Source organism: Epinephelus moara, chromosome 4 (genome assembly GCF_006386435.1).
Source record: "Epinephelus moara isolate mb chromosome 4, YSFRI_EMoa_1.0, whole genome shotgun sequence".
Classification (NCBI taxonomy): Eukaryota; Metazoa; Chordata; class Actinopteri; order Perciformes; family Serranidae; genus Epinephelus; species Epinephelus moara.
In genome coordinates, this window is record NC_065509.1 from 29991189 (window position 1) to 30010033 (window position 18845).

Sequence of the window (18845 nt, forward strand, 5' to 3'; positions counted from 1 at the left end):
TTACTGTGGGGAAAGGAGAGGAAGTGTTTGGGCATTAGTTTGATTTACATTTTAGAGAGGCTTTCAACTGGCACACACAGCAACTTCAGCTAATGATACTCAGGCCTTTTCATCAAGGAGCTTTCCCCCGCCTTTCGGGCGCTGCCCCGTAGCACTTATGTGCAATAAGGCACAACAAATGGTGCTACCAGGTAATATACTGGTCCGTACAGGAATAAATGTCAGCCATTGTATAAATGTCTGCTCTGTACACTATCTACTAGCATTAAGTACATTTCACCCAACTCATTTTACAATTAACTTCTGCTATAGCAGCTGTAGTGTTATTAGTTATTATAGCAATCATATGAATGGATAACGCGGAGGGCTATCAAGCACATTAAACCATTCTATATGCCATTTTGTCTGCGTGCATTTTTCTGCGAGTCAACCTGCGTCATTTGACTCCAACCATCTCCTATTGTGGATTCACATACTGAAAAACACCCTAAATGCTCGGTGGCTCATATTAACTAGACAAATAACTCTGGTCACGTTTCCCTTCCACTTGCATTTGATAGAATAATTTGCCAACAATGGGCCTGCCATTCAACTGAGTCTCAGGGATTTCATTAAAACATCAAATGAAAGTGAAATCATGAGCCATGACGGTGGAGAGTGGGGATGGCTAAGCAGAGAAGCGTGGCTGGTGTCTACTGCAGGATTAGAGCTCAGCAACAAGTGCTCAAGGGGGGCTTTGCATCAAACCCAGGAGCCCATGACAAATGAGGGCGGCTGGGCCTCTGTCTATTACCCTGCACTAAGCTCAGGCCTTTTGGGGAAGTAATGAGGTGCAGATTGGTGCTGCTGCCACTGGGTCCTTAGCCCGACTTTCTGTAGAGCAGAAATAATCAGTAGAGACCTGGGCCAACAGGGACAAAGCTATACAGCAGCAGGGCAACACATGGAGACATTAAGATAAAACAGATTAACTAAAATGATTTTCTATTCAGAACACTATAGCTTGTTACACACACTGCGTATCAGTACTTAACCCTGTATAGTGTATATCACCCTTACACAGGAAGCATCCGAAAGTATACAGGAGGTGTGTAAGGAAACATTTTCAATAGCAGGGGAGCAATCTTGAATCCCAACAGGACACAGTAGATCCCAAAGGACAGCCTCCAAGACTGGCAGGGCATGGAGGCTTTATCAGTGGGATATGACAGTTGTTCACTCAGGAGCAAAGGGGTAGATCCAGAGTACATCATGGGTGTACCTCCTGTGCTCCAACACCACACCCCTTTCCTGCCCCTGGGAGCCACAGTCCAGGCAGTCTGTCAGCAGGCTTACTCTGCTGGTTAATGGAGCTGCCACATCAGGCCAAGTGTCACAGCCTAACAAGATACTGATTGGCCAACTTCTAGGGAATTCACTCATATGACCAGAGGGCACCAGTATGGTCTTCTGTCTGGCTGTGAACACGACTGCTGACAGAGAAGGCGATGGTGACATGATATTTTTTTTTTTTTGTAAAGTACATGTGTATGCTGTGAAATCTATCACTGGACTTTTTTTCTGGCTTTATCAGAGTTTGATATCTGGCTGATGTGTGTCTCAAAAACTCTGAGCGGCAGAGCTGCCTGAGCCGAGTTCAAAGACGTGTGTGCACAGCTGTAGTTTGAATATGTCATTTGCAGAGGCATGAAACTGCAAGACATTATGTATTTTTCATATCCTTGTCATCAAGTGCCACGAGGTTCAATAGCCATACCTTCAAATCTATACATCTCAGAATCAGTTTATTTTGCTTTGACTTCACTGGTATTTGTGCAGTCATATTTTACACAATGAACTGTAGAGCTCAGTCAATCTAGTAGCCACTAATCAAACAATCAATTGATTGTGTAAGTATTGAAACAAAAATGACAAACATTAGATGGCTCAACATTCCTAAATGTGATGTCCGTCCTTTTCTTACATTAGATTCAATTTGATTGGATTAGATTCACTGTTAATGTTTTTTTTTACATGGTTACTACCAATAAAATCAAATGGAGTTTGGCATCTAACCAGATCAATTTTCAATAACGTACGCCCCTTTGAAATATATGTTTTTCAGCCAAGTGTGCCCTGACCAGCGCAAAACATTTTGGTTGCAAGAAAAAGCCTATTCAAAAGGACACAATAAAGTAAATCCCATTAAAATATATTCTTCCCAGCGCTCAGTATTTCATTGGTTCTTATTTTGCTTTCTTTTTCACTTCTTTCTCTGTGTTTTATTGCTGCTATGTTTCAAGCACCAATCCATTTCTTGATTTCCATCACTGTAGGGAGAAGTGTGCCTTCAGGGCTTTCTGCCAGAAAGCCTTTTCTTGGCTAGGTTCTGGAAAAAGATGATGGTTTGGGTTTAAATGAATAGATCTATGCCAGAAAAGGCTTTCTGCCAGAAAGCCATGCAGGCAAGATTCACCCATGTGCATTTTTGTCTGTCATTCAACATCAAAACTGTGTTGTTTCCGCCCCTAGGACTCCCAAGGACTTACCTGCCCTACTCTGCCTCTGACTGGCTTACCCTGATATTTTTTTAATTTCAATTCAATTTCGATTTTATTTACAAAGCCCAATATCAAATCATCAAATCATAATTTGCCTCAGAGGGTGTTATAGCATATGACATCCCTCTGCCCTTGGACCCTCACAAGGGATAAGGAAAACCTTATGGTATGGTAGAAACCTCAAAAAGAGCAACTGAGGAGAGATTGATCTACCAGGACGAACAAACGTGCAATAGATGTTGTGTGTACAGAACAGGCATCAGGCAGGACCAAGACAGAAGTGCAACCACGACCCACGATCCAGACATAGCCGAGATTCTAGGGATCCTGTGAGACAGTGGAGCACAAAGGCTCCAAAGAAGAACTCTAACTGATTTCAGTCCTCATGCCTAAACCCAATCAATCCAACCAACAAAGGCAAGAACTACTAGGCAATCTGAAAGAGAAATGGGTGGTCATGCCCTCTCCAAAGTGAACATTTACATTTTTACTTTACTTTTTACAGTATGATCAATGATGCAATGGGATAAAGATAGATGTATGTTATAGTGACCTAAATATTTTTGCTTTGTGGACTGTTGGTCAGAACAATTCAAAGACGTCATCTTAAATTTTCAGAAATTGTGGCGGCTATTTTTTGAAATATCTTCAGATGTTTTATAGACTTATCAATAATCATAGATGAATGAGTAAACTGACATTATCATTACAAAAGCCATTCAAAAAAGCAGTGATTTGGCCTGCATACTGCAGCGCAGCAGGGAGGGTGTTGTGCTGAATGAATCTTGGCAGCGCAGTGTGACAGGATATACTGTAGGTACAGTAGGTTACACAAAGGGGTTCTTAAGCTGTAAATACAAATGTTAGTGATGGCGTTTGTACTTTTGAAAGTCAATTAAATGGACTCGGTCTGCAACAATGCCAGTTCGTGGCTTACTTAAGGTAATTAAAATCTCTATATGACTGTTGTGCATTTTATATAGCTGTCATCAAAGGTAATATGACAGCACAGAATAAATAACCAAAAAGAAAATCCTTGGTAAGACAGCACCATAATCACCACAACCTTTTTTTTTTAATTTACATTTTGTGCTTTTTCTTTGCAATAATCATAATTAGAATAACAATTTTAATTTTCGCAAATGTTTTTTCAGGAATACACCTATTAAAATGTGTTAATTAAAATCTTAATATCTCCTCTGACATGTAGAATGCAACATGAAAAATGACTATTTATTCTAAGAATTGTAATTTTCTGCTGCTTTATCCAAGTCCGGACATTCATATTGAGGGGGGAGATACAGACAGAAACCAGGCAGGGGAAGAGTCTGTTTTAAGCACCTCTACTTATTTACACTGGTTTCCACTGAATTTTGGATAATTAAAAGGCTCCATGGTTTATCTGTGCTTCAGTTAATTGGCCGCACAGTTTACAGTGAATTTCATTAGCGGAGGAAAACATTCGGGTTGGGGTTGGGGGAGGAGGGGGCTCAAAGGAAGGTGGTGATTAAGAGAGAGAGCTTGTGTGTGGCAAGGAGGGGTGGGTGTTTGTGTATTTCTTCTTTAAAAATTATAATGTGCTACTCAAAGTGCCACCAGCATGTTTTAACCCAGTTTTCTAATATACAAACACTCAGAAATAAACATGAAGATTCTGTAAATAATCTGACTTACCTCCCATTCAAACACATAAAGGTGGAATAAAGTAGAATAACTTCTCCAAATAACGCTGTGTTCCTCCAGAAAAAAAACCAAAAGCTGGCAACAGGGGATGTGTCTGCGGTTTAAACTCAGCAGCCTGCTAAATAGAACAATTGTTTCGCTAACAACCGTTTATTTAACCTTAAGTGCCTGGTGCCGAAACAAGAGAATGCTGCGTACACCTGTACACAAACCTAGCCCGAAGCAACAGAGTCTCCAACTATTGCTGTTTGACAAAGGCCATCCATAAACACATTGTAGTGAACCTCTTTCTTTGAAGTGTGAACTAAATCAGTCTGAAGTATCTGAGAACAGCAGAAAGGTGGTACCTGTATAAATGCATCTGTCGATTTTAAAGCCACAAAGGTGGTATTACAGGCAAGCCCCAGGGCCGGGAGAAAGTGTGTCTGGGCTGACCCTGTGTGGGCGGAGGAAGGTGGTGTGAGAAACTGGCACTGGCAGGTGTGTGGGCTTTGTAGGATCCAGGACCTGAGGCTTCCTATTCACCAACACCTATCAATAGGTACTGTAAATCTGGATTGCTGCTTCAACAGCTGCTTCTTTGTGTTGGCAGGATATTGTCAAGGGAGGCATCAATATGACAAACATACTAGAAATTGAAATTATCTCAGGGTAATTAAGCATAATAGTACAAGGGAAAAAATCCTCCACATTGGGTAAAGAGCTGGTTTCCCAAAGACTTTAGCTGTGGTACAAGTTTAACAAATAAACTTCAGATAGATTTCTAAGATCATAAGTTTTGACAATCCTGCCCAATCCTTGGTTATCTTAAAGGAATATTTCATCCTTCCAATAACCGATTGTATATCAATTACTGACCTAGCGTTCTGTTGAATCTCACATGCCTCCAGTCAACACAGAATCCAAAAACCCTGGGGTCCGTGTTTAACAACAGCAAAACTATATTAAAAATATCTGTTCACAACCTCCCACACAACTTGTTCAGCATAATCCAAATCTGATTTATCTAGTCGTTCTTTCTAACCAGACCGTCCTTTCTAACGAGGAACTGAAAGTGAAACTATCCATGCTCTCCTCAGAGCCAGACTCCATTGACAAGAACAGTAATTTTACCTTGCTGAACATGGGAGCTGCTGATCTACCACTGCCTTGACCAGTGGTTTGTTTGTTTCAGTGTGGGACTTTGGTGAATCTGAATTAACCCTTTAAAACGCCAAAGTCAACTAACTGATTGAGGCAGTGGTAGACCAGAAGTAGACCAACAGATTCTGCTTTTGGCTGGTCCCCTATTGGATAATATCAAACCTGTTGCAAGAAATCTTAGAGTCTATCTGGTTTGATAGTAACTTAAGTTTTGGGCAGCATGTCACAAAGCTTGTGTAATCATGTTTTTATCGTCTTAGAAATGTTCCAAAAATATGATCCATTTTAACCTAACTGAGACAATTTTACATGCCTTCATCTCTTTATGCCTGGATCACTGCAACAGCCTCTTTTCTTGCCTGAATCAAGACTTTATTAATCGACTCCAGAATGTACAGAATTCAGCTGCCAGGCTTTTAACCAGAACAAAAGCAGTTTTAGCCTCTTTACACTGGCCCTCAGTATGTTTTAGAATAGATTTTAAGATGTTACTGATAACTTTTAAGGCTCTTCGTGGTCTCTCTACCATCTATATCTCTGACCTCTTAGTGCTGTACACGCCAGGATGTAGTTTGAGGTCCTCGGGCAGAGGTCTTTTGTCTATTTCAGAGGCCCGGCTGAAAACTAAAGGGCACAGAGCATTTGCTGTCAGGTCCCTGACGCTCTGGAACAGTCTGCCCGAGGTCGGCCAAGTCAGTGATAATTTTTAAGTCCTTTCTTAAAACGTACTTTTATGGGAGAGCCTTTACTGATTTTCCTTGAGTTTTAAGGTCTTTTATTTCCTCTGTTTTTATACACTTAAGTGCTTTTATCAGTTCTTCTATCAGTTGTTGTTTTCATGTCTTGCCTATTTTAATAATTGACATGTAAAGCACTTTATAAATAAAGGTTATTATTATTATAGAAGCTCCCATATGCAGCGAGGCAAAATCACAGTGTTTGTCAATGGACTCTGGCTTTGTTCACCACAGAGGCATGTGAGAAAACTGCTTTCTCCATGAAGTCAATGTAACATGGAGTGAAAACTTGACATACAAGTGGTCATTTAAGGGGATGAAGTACTCCTTTAGGAAGGACCTTTGGGTGTAAAAACTAAAGTGTTCCTTTTGGGTAAGAACTAAAAACCTTGGCCATGAATAATGGCTATAAACCACCCCAACTCCATTCACTCAGCCTTGTGGATGAATTCAGTAGCTACAAGGACATTTTACTGAAGGAATTCAATGACTGTTACAATACCACACACACACACACACACACACACACACACAGGCAAAAACTAATTATTTTGAAGAAAAAACAGCAGCATCAAATATGTTTAAAAAGAAAGAGAAAACATGGCGAGGGGTGTAAAGAAATTGTAAAATGACAAAAAAAAAAAAAAAAAAACTTCAACAAGAAAAACCACTAAAGGAAAATTTTTGTAAGCACAACAACGCTGCTAGCATCCACAAATCACAGTGTTTTGTCAGTTTGGTGCAAATTCTAAGCAGGTGTTACTGATTGTTACTATAGAAACAACTCTTAACTATGGTCTGAGCTTGAGGGAACAGATTGGCTATAATCTTTAGGCTAAGTTTAGATTTTTCTGAAACTGTCCTTTTCGCATTAGACTACTGTGAGAGATAAAATTAAGACTGGCTAAATGTGTTAGCCCGGGCTAATATATCTTAATTAAAGCGGCCCCAGAAGACAGCTCCTTGTCACTCAATGTGCGAGGATGGGAGAGAATGATGTGCTCTGACTCTGGCCTTCTGGGAAATAAAAGGTTAAGCTAAATATCAGTGGGTTGGGTTAAGGCATTGAGTACAGCAGGGGGAGATGTATTGGACGTGTCCAGGCACCCATCAAGGTTCAGTCCGGTCTCTCATCATCCCCATCGAGCCAACTCACTACCATTAATATTCCAGTATGCAGAGTCCTGCTCTAAGCCCCCAGCTCCACTCTATCATATCCAGCAGGAACTGGAAATGGGTGTGTGAGTGTGTGTACGTGCGTGATAGCTGTAGCCTCTCTGGTGAAATAGGGCTCTCTGGGGGCTTGTGCCTCAACTCTACAGCCTTTGTGGGCTCCCATTACTTCTGACAGATAGAGATCACTAAACTGCTGAACAAACACCCCATTCAGTCATTTGCATATATTACAGTAATGGAAAGAGAAAAATGTATCAATAAAGCCAAATGAAGTGCTTCCACTAAGCTCTTCTTCCTCTTTCTTTCCTTTCTTCCTTTCTTTCATTGCATATTTCTTTCTTTCAGTTTTTCATAACTGCTGCTGATCTGTCGCCGCAAATTTCTTGTCATATTATTTCTGTGCGGAGTGATTTCCTCTGAAAGGTAAACACATCAGATGACTGATAAAGATGACAGATTCTCACAGAGTGTTTGCGCCGGAAATTTGTCAGACTTTTTAATGGGCGAAACCTGAAATTTCTGAAGCCCAAACAAATTAGGAACACTAATCATGCGCGGTGAAACAAAAAAACAAAACATAATTTATTGTTGAAGCTTTAATTAAAACTTTGCTGCTTTGGGGCACACATTACATTTAAAATACCTTGGAGTGACCATGGCCTCCTGAAATTAATCTCAGCAAAAAAAGCTGACAAGAGTCACGCCGAAACAGAGGCACATGTGCTCACCTACACATGCACTGTAAATTACTCCCTCTTTCTGTAACACACACACACAAATACACTCACAAACACACACTCAGACTGACTCATTCATCACAGTGCCCAACAGTCAAGACAACAGAGCTTCACTTAACTTTTTCAGGGTTGCTCAAGCATCAAATGCATGACTTTTAGCTGTTGTTGTTCTTCCATCTGTCATGCTTCAAGGAACCAACATCCTCTTTTTTTTTTAATCCCAGGGAAAAGTTTAAAAAGGTATGTTTGCCTTGACTCTGCTATCTTATGTGTACCAAAGGAAATGTCAACCCAAAATATACAGCACTGTATTTCACACTGTCATTGTTCCAACACTTTGCTGTGCAACACAGATTAGAGTGCTACCTAAGCTCATTGCAAACACTGGTACTAAAAACCTCGGCAAATCAAGCACAGCCTGCGCTTTCTATCTCTCGCACGGAAACAGCCCGCAATCTAATATCTTGGGAGGTTTAAAGTGGTAGAAAATATTGTCCTGGGTGACAGGCTTCAGAGAAGTGGGTTAAATTGAGACACACACTTGTGTACACACGCATACACAAATGTCCCAGTGTAACAGACTCGCAGCTACTCCAAAGGCACTGAGAACAAAATGTGACAACATACTTCCAGTGGGTTATTACTGTAGTAGTGGGGTTACGTCCATTTTTAGCGGTCCAGTCTGGTGAACAAGCCTAAAACCAGTTTGATTTTATGCAAACCACCTGATCTGGCATTTGTCATTATGACAGGTACTGGCAAATCAAAAAGTAGCCTACATCAGCAACATGTGCCAGCCGCGTCACAGCACTAAATCTAACTCATATTGCATTAGTAACTAGCAATATGACAATGTGAGTAATACGTTTATAAACAGACAAACAGAGCCACTAGTGTATGACAGGCCTTGTGCGATTTACAGCCGAGCTGAGCCAAGCATCGGCAACATCAGGGAGATCAAATTTTAGTAAAGGTTGGATGAGGGAGAGCCACAAACTGCTGTGTTTGTTTACCGAAATATCAATGGGTTTTTTGGGGTGACGAGAGGAGACATGGTAGAGTTACTTCACAAGAAAACTAAAAATGTGCCAATATAACATTTTAGATTTGAAACCGATGAAAGAGGTGTCCTAACAGGCTGCAGGCGCCATTTTAAGATGAACTTTTGCCGGACTCCATGTTTCTATTTATTCCTGTTGCTCACTTTGAAAGCACCGCAATGGATGAGGAACAGCTGACTCATGAAGTTAAACTGAGGAACTATCTTTTATATAGTAGGGTTGGGTTGATTTCCTGTTTTAGCGGCCCAGCCTGAGGTACGAGCCTAAACCTGTTGATTATATGCAAACCACCTGAAATGACATCTGGCATTATGATGCAAATTAAAAAGTAGCCTACATCAGCCACCTGTATGAACGGCGTCACAGCACTAAATCCAAATCATATTGCTTTAGTAACTAGCAATATGACAATGTGAGTAATATATTACTTTGTTTATAAACAGAGCCATTAGTGTATGACAGGCCCCGTACAATTTACTGCCAGGCTGAACAACAGCAACATGAAGGAGATCAAATTTCAGTAAAGGTTGGATGGGGAGAGCAGTGTACAACTGCATCTGTTTACCAAAACGTTAATGGGTTTTTTGGGGTGACGTAAGGAGACGTGGTAGAGTTATCTCTCATGAAAACTAGCACAGAGCTGGACATAGAGCTCGGTTGTTACACAATGCTACTTAAAAGTCAGATGCTAATTTTCTGTTAGGACACAGTGTCATTATTTTTCCGTCAGGGCGGTCGCTGAGTCAAGTGGGTTACCTGGTAAAATTCGGTACACTGGTCCAGTTCAGTGTTTGACTTAAGATGAAAGCGGTTTGAAAATTTTCACACCAGCCCAACAGAATTAAATAGTATGACCACCAAGACAAAAACAACCGCAAGGAGAATAAGACGCTCTTCTCCACTTTGTAGGACAAAAAAATCTACACCAAATACCCAGTAAAATTTCCCTGACATTTTGTTAGTATGATTACATTATTATCAATTAGATTACTTATTATAAAGAGGAGATGAAATGCAGATCAAACTCTCCAGGGAGCTGACTGAGAACAAACAAGCATGCACTTTTCATCATTGGACTCCTTCCTGTGCCTCCATGTGTCTACATTCCAAAAATTAAAATAGTGAAAGTTAAGATTAAAATAATTTGTATGACTAAAGTAATTTTGCCACTTGAAAAATCAGGAGAAGGGAAACTACCATACTATTAAGCATTATTATCCAAAATGGAACACGACGCAGATGGAGAATTAAACATATATGCTTGTCAGTGCTTTACTACTGGTGGCTACGGCAAGAACCAAAATAGATCTTATTAAATCCTACTAAGCTTCCTTCCTGGCACCAAAACTCGATCAGCTGGGATGGGGAGAAAAAAGGGGGAGGAAGTGGGGTGTTTCAGGTCATGGCCAGCCAGCTTCTCTCTGCCACTCTCTGGGGAGGAACTCCAGACAGTGAGGGAGAGCCATGCTGCAGTATATCTACACTTCTCCATTTCCTCTCACTCAAGCCTCCAGTTCTCGAAGGAGCCTGGGAATCAATACTGACATCGGGGGGCAGAGCAGCTTTCTTGCCTGCCTGCTCTGCCTCCGAGCCGCCGCCAGGGAGGACTCTGCTTCAGTTTTTTTAATTACACAAATTTAAGTGCCCTTCTTTGACTGGGAGAAGATTGTTAATGTGTTAGGAGGCTATTACTCTTATACCACCCAATGTGCAAAGTCAGCCTTAATAAATCTCAGACAAAAGGAAGCAAAAATCAGGTTAAATGCTGTCTTACGTGAGAGCACCCAGCATATGGAAACACCTACTCACTTGGTAAATTACTCGAGTAATTCCTTCTTTTCTTAATAACCCTAGACACAAGCAAAGAAGACACTGCTGACTGCTTTCCTGTTTTCTCCCATGAAAGGCACCCTCGCCTCAGGGTATTGACAACAGACTTGATTTCCACCATTGATCAAACCTATACAGTGAGGACCTTTCCTCTCAGAAAGGGCGTTCAAGAAAGTGCAGAGACATGGCTAATTCAATTTGGGAGCAGAGATGCTTGGCTTTAAGTGAAACACTCTGTTATCGAAACAGGAGAGGTGCCATGAGAGGAGATAGTGTGCAGATGGTTGTGTGGAGAGGCTCGTGGCCGGTCAGGAGATGAAATCAGGGATAGGCGATAAGTTGGTGTGAGGGGCTGGAGCCCCTATTAGAGTCCCCCAGGGGACAGGCAGCGGTGGCAGAGTGCAGTAAAAATAGCCACAGGCATGATTTCACTCTTGGGACCCAGGGAGGACTGAAGAGGGAGATCCGATCAACATCTCATAGCAAGGCAGCTAAGATCCATTCCCTGTGTTCCCTTGGGTGCCACCTATCACACCAAGTGACTTAAACTGCTTACCACTGGCAGGCAGAACACAAACAGCACACTCCTTTGCCACTGCCGTCGACAAAACGACACACACACACACACACACACACACGATGTCCTAATATGTCAGAATGCAGAATGTTTTTGGGGAGCAAATTTAAGCACCGTAAAAAGGATATCGACATCTTTTCCACAAACTTATCTTGTTGGTCGTCCGTTTTGGGGAAGTTCTCGATGTCGTTCTCAAGCCTCTGAATTTGACGTTCCATGGTAGTCAAACTGCTTTTTAAGATCTCAGCAGACACTGTAAAAAAGAAGACAAAAAAAGAAAAACAATACATTGATTAGCAACCACAATTAAGACTCATACTGGGCTCTCATTATCGACAGCCCAAGATTCCAGTAATGAGACATAATGAAAACAGCACAGATTGCGGTAAACTTAAGTTTATATAAAACCCCATCTATGGCTGAGTTGGACTATATGTTGTGACATACTGACTCCTGCATAATCCAGCTGTGTGTGGCCTAGAAAGCGAGCGTGTGTAAACGTGTGTGTACAGTGTGCGTGCGGCTCATTAATCAGTCTGTAATCACTGTTTGCAGAGTTGCTGTGGAATCCACAGTATTCAGATCAGGCCTTTCAAGTGGAGACTTCAAACAGCGAGCAGTGTCTTAGGGGATCAGACGGGACAGGAGCATGGATGCAGTACCATGTTTAGGTTGCTGTTAAGGGTTTAGTTTTATTGACCCGCACAGTTGCTCGCACACACACACCCACATCGACGTATATAGGCCTTTCAAAACAACTGGTTTAAAAAAGAAAAAAAGAAACACTGAATTAAAAATTAAATTAAAAGTTACATGCAGAAAGTCAGTCATTAGCACGTTCCTTGATCTCTTTCACGATAAACCATCTTATTAATATCTGAATTGCAGCCATAGATTGTATTCCTCAAAGGCAATGCTTCAATTCAACACAATACCACCTGCAGATGGTAAACAGAGTACCTTACTTAAATCTTTGTATTAACTATAATTTTCAATGTTAAATTGCTTTAGATATTCTTTTAAAATCAAAGCCCTTGGCCTTTGAGGCACAGAACTAAACATTTCGACAAAAGATAAAAACACGATGAAAACAAGAAAGTGGAGAGGGTAGACCACTGCTAAATACACTTATTGTTAATCTTTATGTTCAAAGTCAATATTGTACTGTACTGGGAAAATGAGTAATTAATTAAGAACAACCAAAGTTTAACGTGGTTAAATAGTTTGACCTTATGGTGATGCTAGTTAAAGATGAAAAGAGAAGTGCCTGCACACTGACTCCAAACAACTTTATCTATACAGACAACATTTCAAACCCTGCTGGACTGTCAGCCTGCAGTGATGTAGCCAGGTATGCATCCTGCGTTCTAAGCAAATTAAAAACTAAAAGGACACAGTAAACTGAATATCAATCCCTCCTGGGGGTGCAGTATTATTCTCCCCAGTAATGCTACATTGTGAACAACAAATTGAGCATAGTGTTAGTTCAGACAGGACACAATGTCAAGCTCAGCTCTCATCTTAACTACATGAGCTGATCTCAAACATCCCAATCAACTGATGGAGCAGCCAGATCACATGATTCCTTTCTATGCAACCAATTGACGAATCTCATTCAGGGCGCCCTATTTAAACTGCTCTGGCCTGCCTACTGTTGCTGCTTCCTCTGCAAGCTGCTTTGCAACCTGCCTCCACCCCAGCTCCTCCTTTTCGTGTTGTGTCTGACTTATCAATGCCATTTCTGCCTTAAGCTTTTCATGTAGGCGCATGGATGGGCAGGGAGGTTTGCTCTCTCTGCCTTTAGGTTTTCCACATAGGTGCATGGAAAAAGCTTTCTGCGTAGGCTCGAGGAAAGGCAGAGAGGCCCCAGAACAAGAGCCATTATGCCAAATATAATACTGCTAATTGAGATAAAGTTTTAATTGACTTAAGTAGTCCTGACTGAAGTTTTTCCTAATATCACAGAAGCCAGAGTGAAACCTATGTTTTATCCTATGTTACAATGCCTGCTATGACAGTAGATAATTTATTGACTTATGTCAATGATGACTTGAAAATATTTTACTTTCCAGACGATGTACCATGTTGAAGAATATTTTTCAGAGGCATTTTCTTTTTTCTTAACCCACAAAAAAATACAAAACATGTATATTTGACTTCAATTTATCCATGCCTACCCTGGCTATAAAGAAACACTGTTCATCATATATATTAACAACTAGAAATCTAACAGAAGCTAACAGAACTTCACCAAATAATTGAAATAATTACTCAAACAAATGTAGAAAGAGAGGGAAAATGAAAGAAAAAAGATAACAAAAAACAACAACAAAGCTGCCATTTATAGATACCACCTTTTTCTTTATCAAAGGGTACCTGTAGCAAATCAAAAAAGTCCAAAAAGGGACTCAATATCTTAATAAAAGTTTGAGAGGACCCTTTGAGTGTGTATTTGAGTGGCCGCCATTTTCTTACATAAATATATGTCTTACGCAAAACAAGATCCTTTTTTTGTTCATGGCACAGAAATAAAATATTGCTTTGGTTCAGTCTCAAGAAGTGACAGGAAAACATAAGAAACTAGAATATAAATGGATTTATCACATATTACAATCATATATTACATCTGATTTACTTGATACTTTTAATTGGTGCTCTCTATAATCAACTCAAGATGTGACAGAATGTATATAGAGATACAGTGTATGGTTCTGTAAATGGAGTTTTCAGATTTAGGATTTTTTATTTTTTTTTGCCTAATTTTTCAGATACATTTTTAACCATAGAAATGAAATACGTATTGTTCTTATGTTTTCAACATACATGAAAATAACCATTTAACATCAAACACGAGTTCAACTCTACAGTTTGTCAAAAAAACACAAGCTTTATTGGGGGCCCACTCAAAAGACCAACTATGGGTCCCTGGGACTCTCTACATTGAAAATCTATCAACACCACTGAGCCTGACAAAGACAGATGAAAAGCCGGGTGAGAGAGGTCAATGAGTATGTTTATTTCCTCTCTGAGACAACGTGAATCGGGAGCTACGTTAATTTGAAACTTGAAGGTTGGGCCCACACAACAGGGAAGGTCGCAGGGTTGGGAAATAAATAAGATTCTTCCTCTTGAGAGTGTTAATGTGCACAGCAAATTTTATCCCGGTCCAGCCTTGAGTTTCAACATGTTTTTGTTAGAGACAAACAGACAAGTAAACAGATGGGTCGAGGCAATCATACTCACCGAAAAAAAAACAGTCATATATAAAAATAAAATACAGCCCTGCTGCATGAATGATGTAGTTCATTGAAGATCGGTGATAGTAGTAAGTGATCTTGTTTTGATTTGTGAAAAAATGATCACCAGAGAGGACAGCCCTCTACAACAACATACATAATTTAACCTACACTGCCCCTTCATCTGCAAGGTTAGCCCATCCACTAGACTGTAATTGAAGTGCCGGGGGAGTGGGGAGTGGGATAATGGACAGGCTGTCAAGAGATGTGGCCTCGATGTCAGAAGGGTCAACCTTGTCTTGCTTTACATCAATTCCATAGCTTGGATTTGCTCTTTTTCTCACTTTCTGAAAATAAGATTGGATGGCAAGATTGTGGCTCACATGCGTTCCCGGTACCCTGAAACAACCCTTCAACGAAAAATACAAAAGGTATCTGAAGTCCATTGGAAAGCACACACAAACAGACACGTTCCCAGATGCACACACACTGCCTGCTGTGATCAGTCTAGAGGCAATACAATAAGAATAAGAGGTGAGGTCACTATCCTTATTAGACTTTGCAGCTAGCCGACTGGCTGGACAGATCCAGTGACTGAGAGTTTCACAATCCCTCCTGCTCAATTCTCACAGAACTGACTCCTGGGGATGGCAGTGAGAAAACCACACTATCACATAGCCTGTTTCTCCACTGATAGGGCCTCTGAGATCCACATGCTCTTGTCACTATGATCTCAGCCTCAATAACAGTAACAAAAAAAAAAGGAAAATGAACTGCGCGGTAGGTGCACAGATGGATGCAAGAGACGGGACAATTACATTCACATGAATGTATCGGGCCATGGAAAGGGCTTCGTCACTAATTGTGGCTTTTGATAGTTGTGGCATGAGTGAGAGTATTGGGTAATAATTTGGCTGTAACACTGATCATAGTAACCATGGTAGCCAAGAAACGGTGGCTCAAGTTAACTGTGAATGTGTTTCAGGGGAGCCATTTACAGGATCAGAGCAAAGCCATGGGACTACAGTACAGACTATTGTTTACATGGGAATTACTTTGTTGAGACAAACTGGCACACATAAATGTGGTGGCTGAAGTGTATATTCAGAAAGGTTTTGGTCTTCATACAAAACAAAGTTATTTAGGCAATATTATACAAGAAGGTGAGCTTTACTGTCATGATTGGCACGACAGCGATGGGGCAGGACCTCACACTTGTAAAGCTCACCCTTGAGTGTAACATTTCAGTGATACAAGTTACCAACAAAGTAAAAAATGTCATTAAAATGCATTTATATTGTGGGGCAACTCATAGTAAAATGCTTTTTGCTAGTGTCACCTCAGTTTCCATGTAAATATATAGGATCTGACTAATAACTGGAAATCAATTTGTCACATCAGTAGACTCCTCTGTAATGAAACTTACCAACAACACTAACCAACGACCTAGCAACGGAGACGATTTCTAGTCCCTTATGAGTCAGCCAGCCAACTAGAGCTAACGGTCATGCTTCGTAGAGGTCATGGAATTTCCCAAACTGAATAAAAACCACATACATAAAAACAAATCAATCTTGGTTTAAGTGAGATATCTGCTGAAAAAAAGTTCATTTTTTCATGGACAGATTTAGCTACAATGGCCGCGAACTTCACATGTATCCTATTCTTCCATTTATTGTTGTGCCTATTAAAGTTTTAACTACAATTTGTGTGCCACTCACTTTAATTTGTGCAGTAGTTTTGCCAGTGGCAGTTTTTAATTTGATTTGATTGTAAGACACGGTCATGTCATTGAGCTATCGGCACAGCTTTTGTGATCCAAACCTTTCCAATAACAGTTCATTCCAGAGTGCTGTAAAGCCCAAAAGTCCACATTAATTAAAAAGAAAAGACACATTATTTCCAAAATTCACAACATATTCAGCTTTGAGCCATACTTAATGGTGTTTGCCTTTTAAAAACAACACTTTCACTGTGGTCGCCAAACTGTTTGCTGTCCGGCTTGCTGCACACAAGGGATGCACGTACATGTATTAAAGAGGCGGTCTATGAGTAATCCGACAGCACCTTAAACTACAGTTATTCATTAAAGAAACTGGATCGTATAATTAATGCGTAGTTGGCCAATCAGATTGCCTGGTCGGATCTACTTGCTGTGTGTGTCTATATATATGGGCGACACGTTGGAGAAGTGGTTAGCATTGTCGTCTCACAGCGAGAGGTTTCCTAGTTGGAACTCTTGAGTGGGGGAGCACTTCTGTGCAAAGTTTGCATGTTCTCCCTGTGTCAGCGTGTTTTTTTTTTTTGTTTTTGTTTTTTTTGTCAGGGTACTCCAGCTTCCTCCCAAAGTCCAAAGACATGCAGGTTAACTGGTGACTCTAAATTGTCTATAGTATGACTGGTTGTCTGTCTCTATGTATCAGCCCTGTGATAGTCAGGTGACCTGCCCTGGGTGTACCCTGTCTCTTGCCTAGGGTCAGCTGGGATAGACTCCAGCCCCCCCACGACCCCACACAGGATAAGCGTTTACAGAAAATAAATGAATGCATTTTTCATGGTATGGGTAAGTTAATGCTTTTTAGAAATACATATACATAATATCACTACCCTTCTGAGCTCTCATGATCTACTGCCTACAGAATCAAGCACGGATTCTTTTGGGATATCATTAGTTAAATTACCACAGAAATAATGCTGCTATTTTCAGGGTACAACACATGGCAACACTGGTATCTTCTGCATACACATTTCAAGTGGATCAGAGGAAAAACAGAGAGGATAGAGGGGGTTGTATATTTCGTCTTTCTAGACAGAGAGGATTTCTGAAACATGTAAAATTATTCTAATGACTGCTGTCAGCAAGGCCTGCCAGTGTCTTTCAATGACAAAGAAAAAAAAATATCTCCGTCTCCAGGTTTTTCTGCCAGCACATGAACACAATTTCTTCTCAGGTAACTTCTTACGCAAGAAAAAACATGTCATTTCTTTAAGTTGTCTGCTGTATGCTTTAGTTGGCATTCTTGTCAAGCAAAATAAATAACTGCGGAGGCTGAGTGATGCATGGGGGACAGGGAAGAGGACAAGAAAGACAAAAGCCATTTGAAAGACAAGAAGTTAACTTGTGTGAATAACAGTCAACATAAAAAAAACTCCTCCATGGTCACCATCCTTCAGTTATTGATATGAACTCTGTAATACTGGGCCCTGATGCATTACTCATTCCCATGAACAAAAGACAGACAAAGAGTATTTCATTAAGCTTTGCCCCGTTTCCTGCCGGGAAAAAATACTGTGTAGCTCACAATACCAAATCAACCGCTATAATGTGAAGATGTCAACTTTATATTCAGTCATTTGTAGAAGGGGGCAATTTTCATCTTGATTTATAGACAAATAATACCAATCTTTCATCCACTGCTCTTGCAATGCCGCCAAAGGTTACAAAGGAAATTGAGATTTATTTTGAGCGTTGCTGCCAACGTAGAATAAAAGATCACGTTTTAAATAATCTACACACTTGTGAAAACAAAGACAAATGCAACATAAAACCAAAGGAGAAGGTCGTTCCTAAATGCATTCGTCACCTTAGCCAAGTCAGTGTATGTTTGTGGGCATGCAGAGAGGGAGATGAGCAGAAGGGAAAGACAAACACACACACAGGATGAAGGTATAAATAAAGACAGTAGAAATATGCTCGCTATGTATGTATAGCTTTATTAAATATTTAATCATGTTTGGATGGTAGCTTTTGAGGTGGCCCACCTGAAAGTGTTTGTGTTGAATGTTGGGGGGGGGGGGGGGGGTGTCATGGAGTCTATAAAGGGGTCGAATTGACTCCATAATAACTGTGAATAGTTCAGTTTGCATAATCAAGGAGTAAGGATAAACAAGACATGAGCCCTACTTAAATCATACTGCAGGGTCTAAAGTGTATGGTGCAAATGCATTCCGGATTTGTCCAACCATTTTCGCTAATTAGACGGCACATAATCTGGGCACAAAGAAAAGCGCAAAGGACATAGGGGTTGTATTAAGTCCTTTAACTAATCCTAGGTGTGTTTTGGGCACAACATAAATTCAGTGTCATCTCCCATTCTCTTTAAAAGCCAGGTGTGCCTGCACCTG

General features: G+C 40.6%; 1 protein-coding gene across 7 annotated transcripts in view; it reads right to left on the bottom strand.

The window, feature by feature from the left end:
* The window catches only part of diaph2 (diaphanous-related formin 2), a 497420-nt gene that overhangs the window by 130360 nt on the left and 348215 nt on the right, over positions 1 to 18845 (bottom strand). For all 7 annotated transcript variants that reach the window (XM_050042679.1, XM_050042678.1, XM_050042674.1 and 4 more), the window contains one exon: positions 11613 to 11737. In XM_050042679.1, the coding sequence (XP_049898636.1) occupies positions 11613 to 11737 (125 nt within the window). The remainder of the gene's footprint in view (positions 1 to 11612; positions 11738 to 18845) is intronic.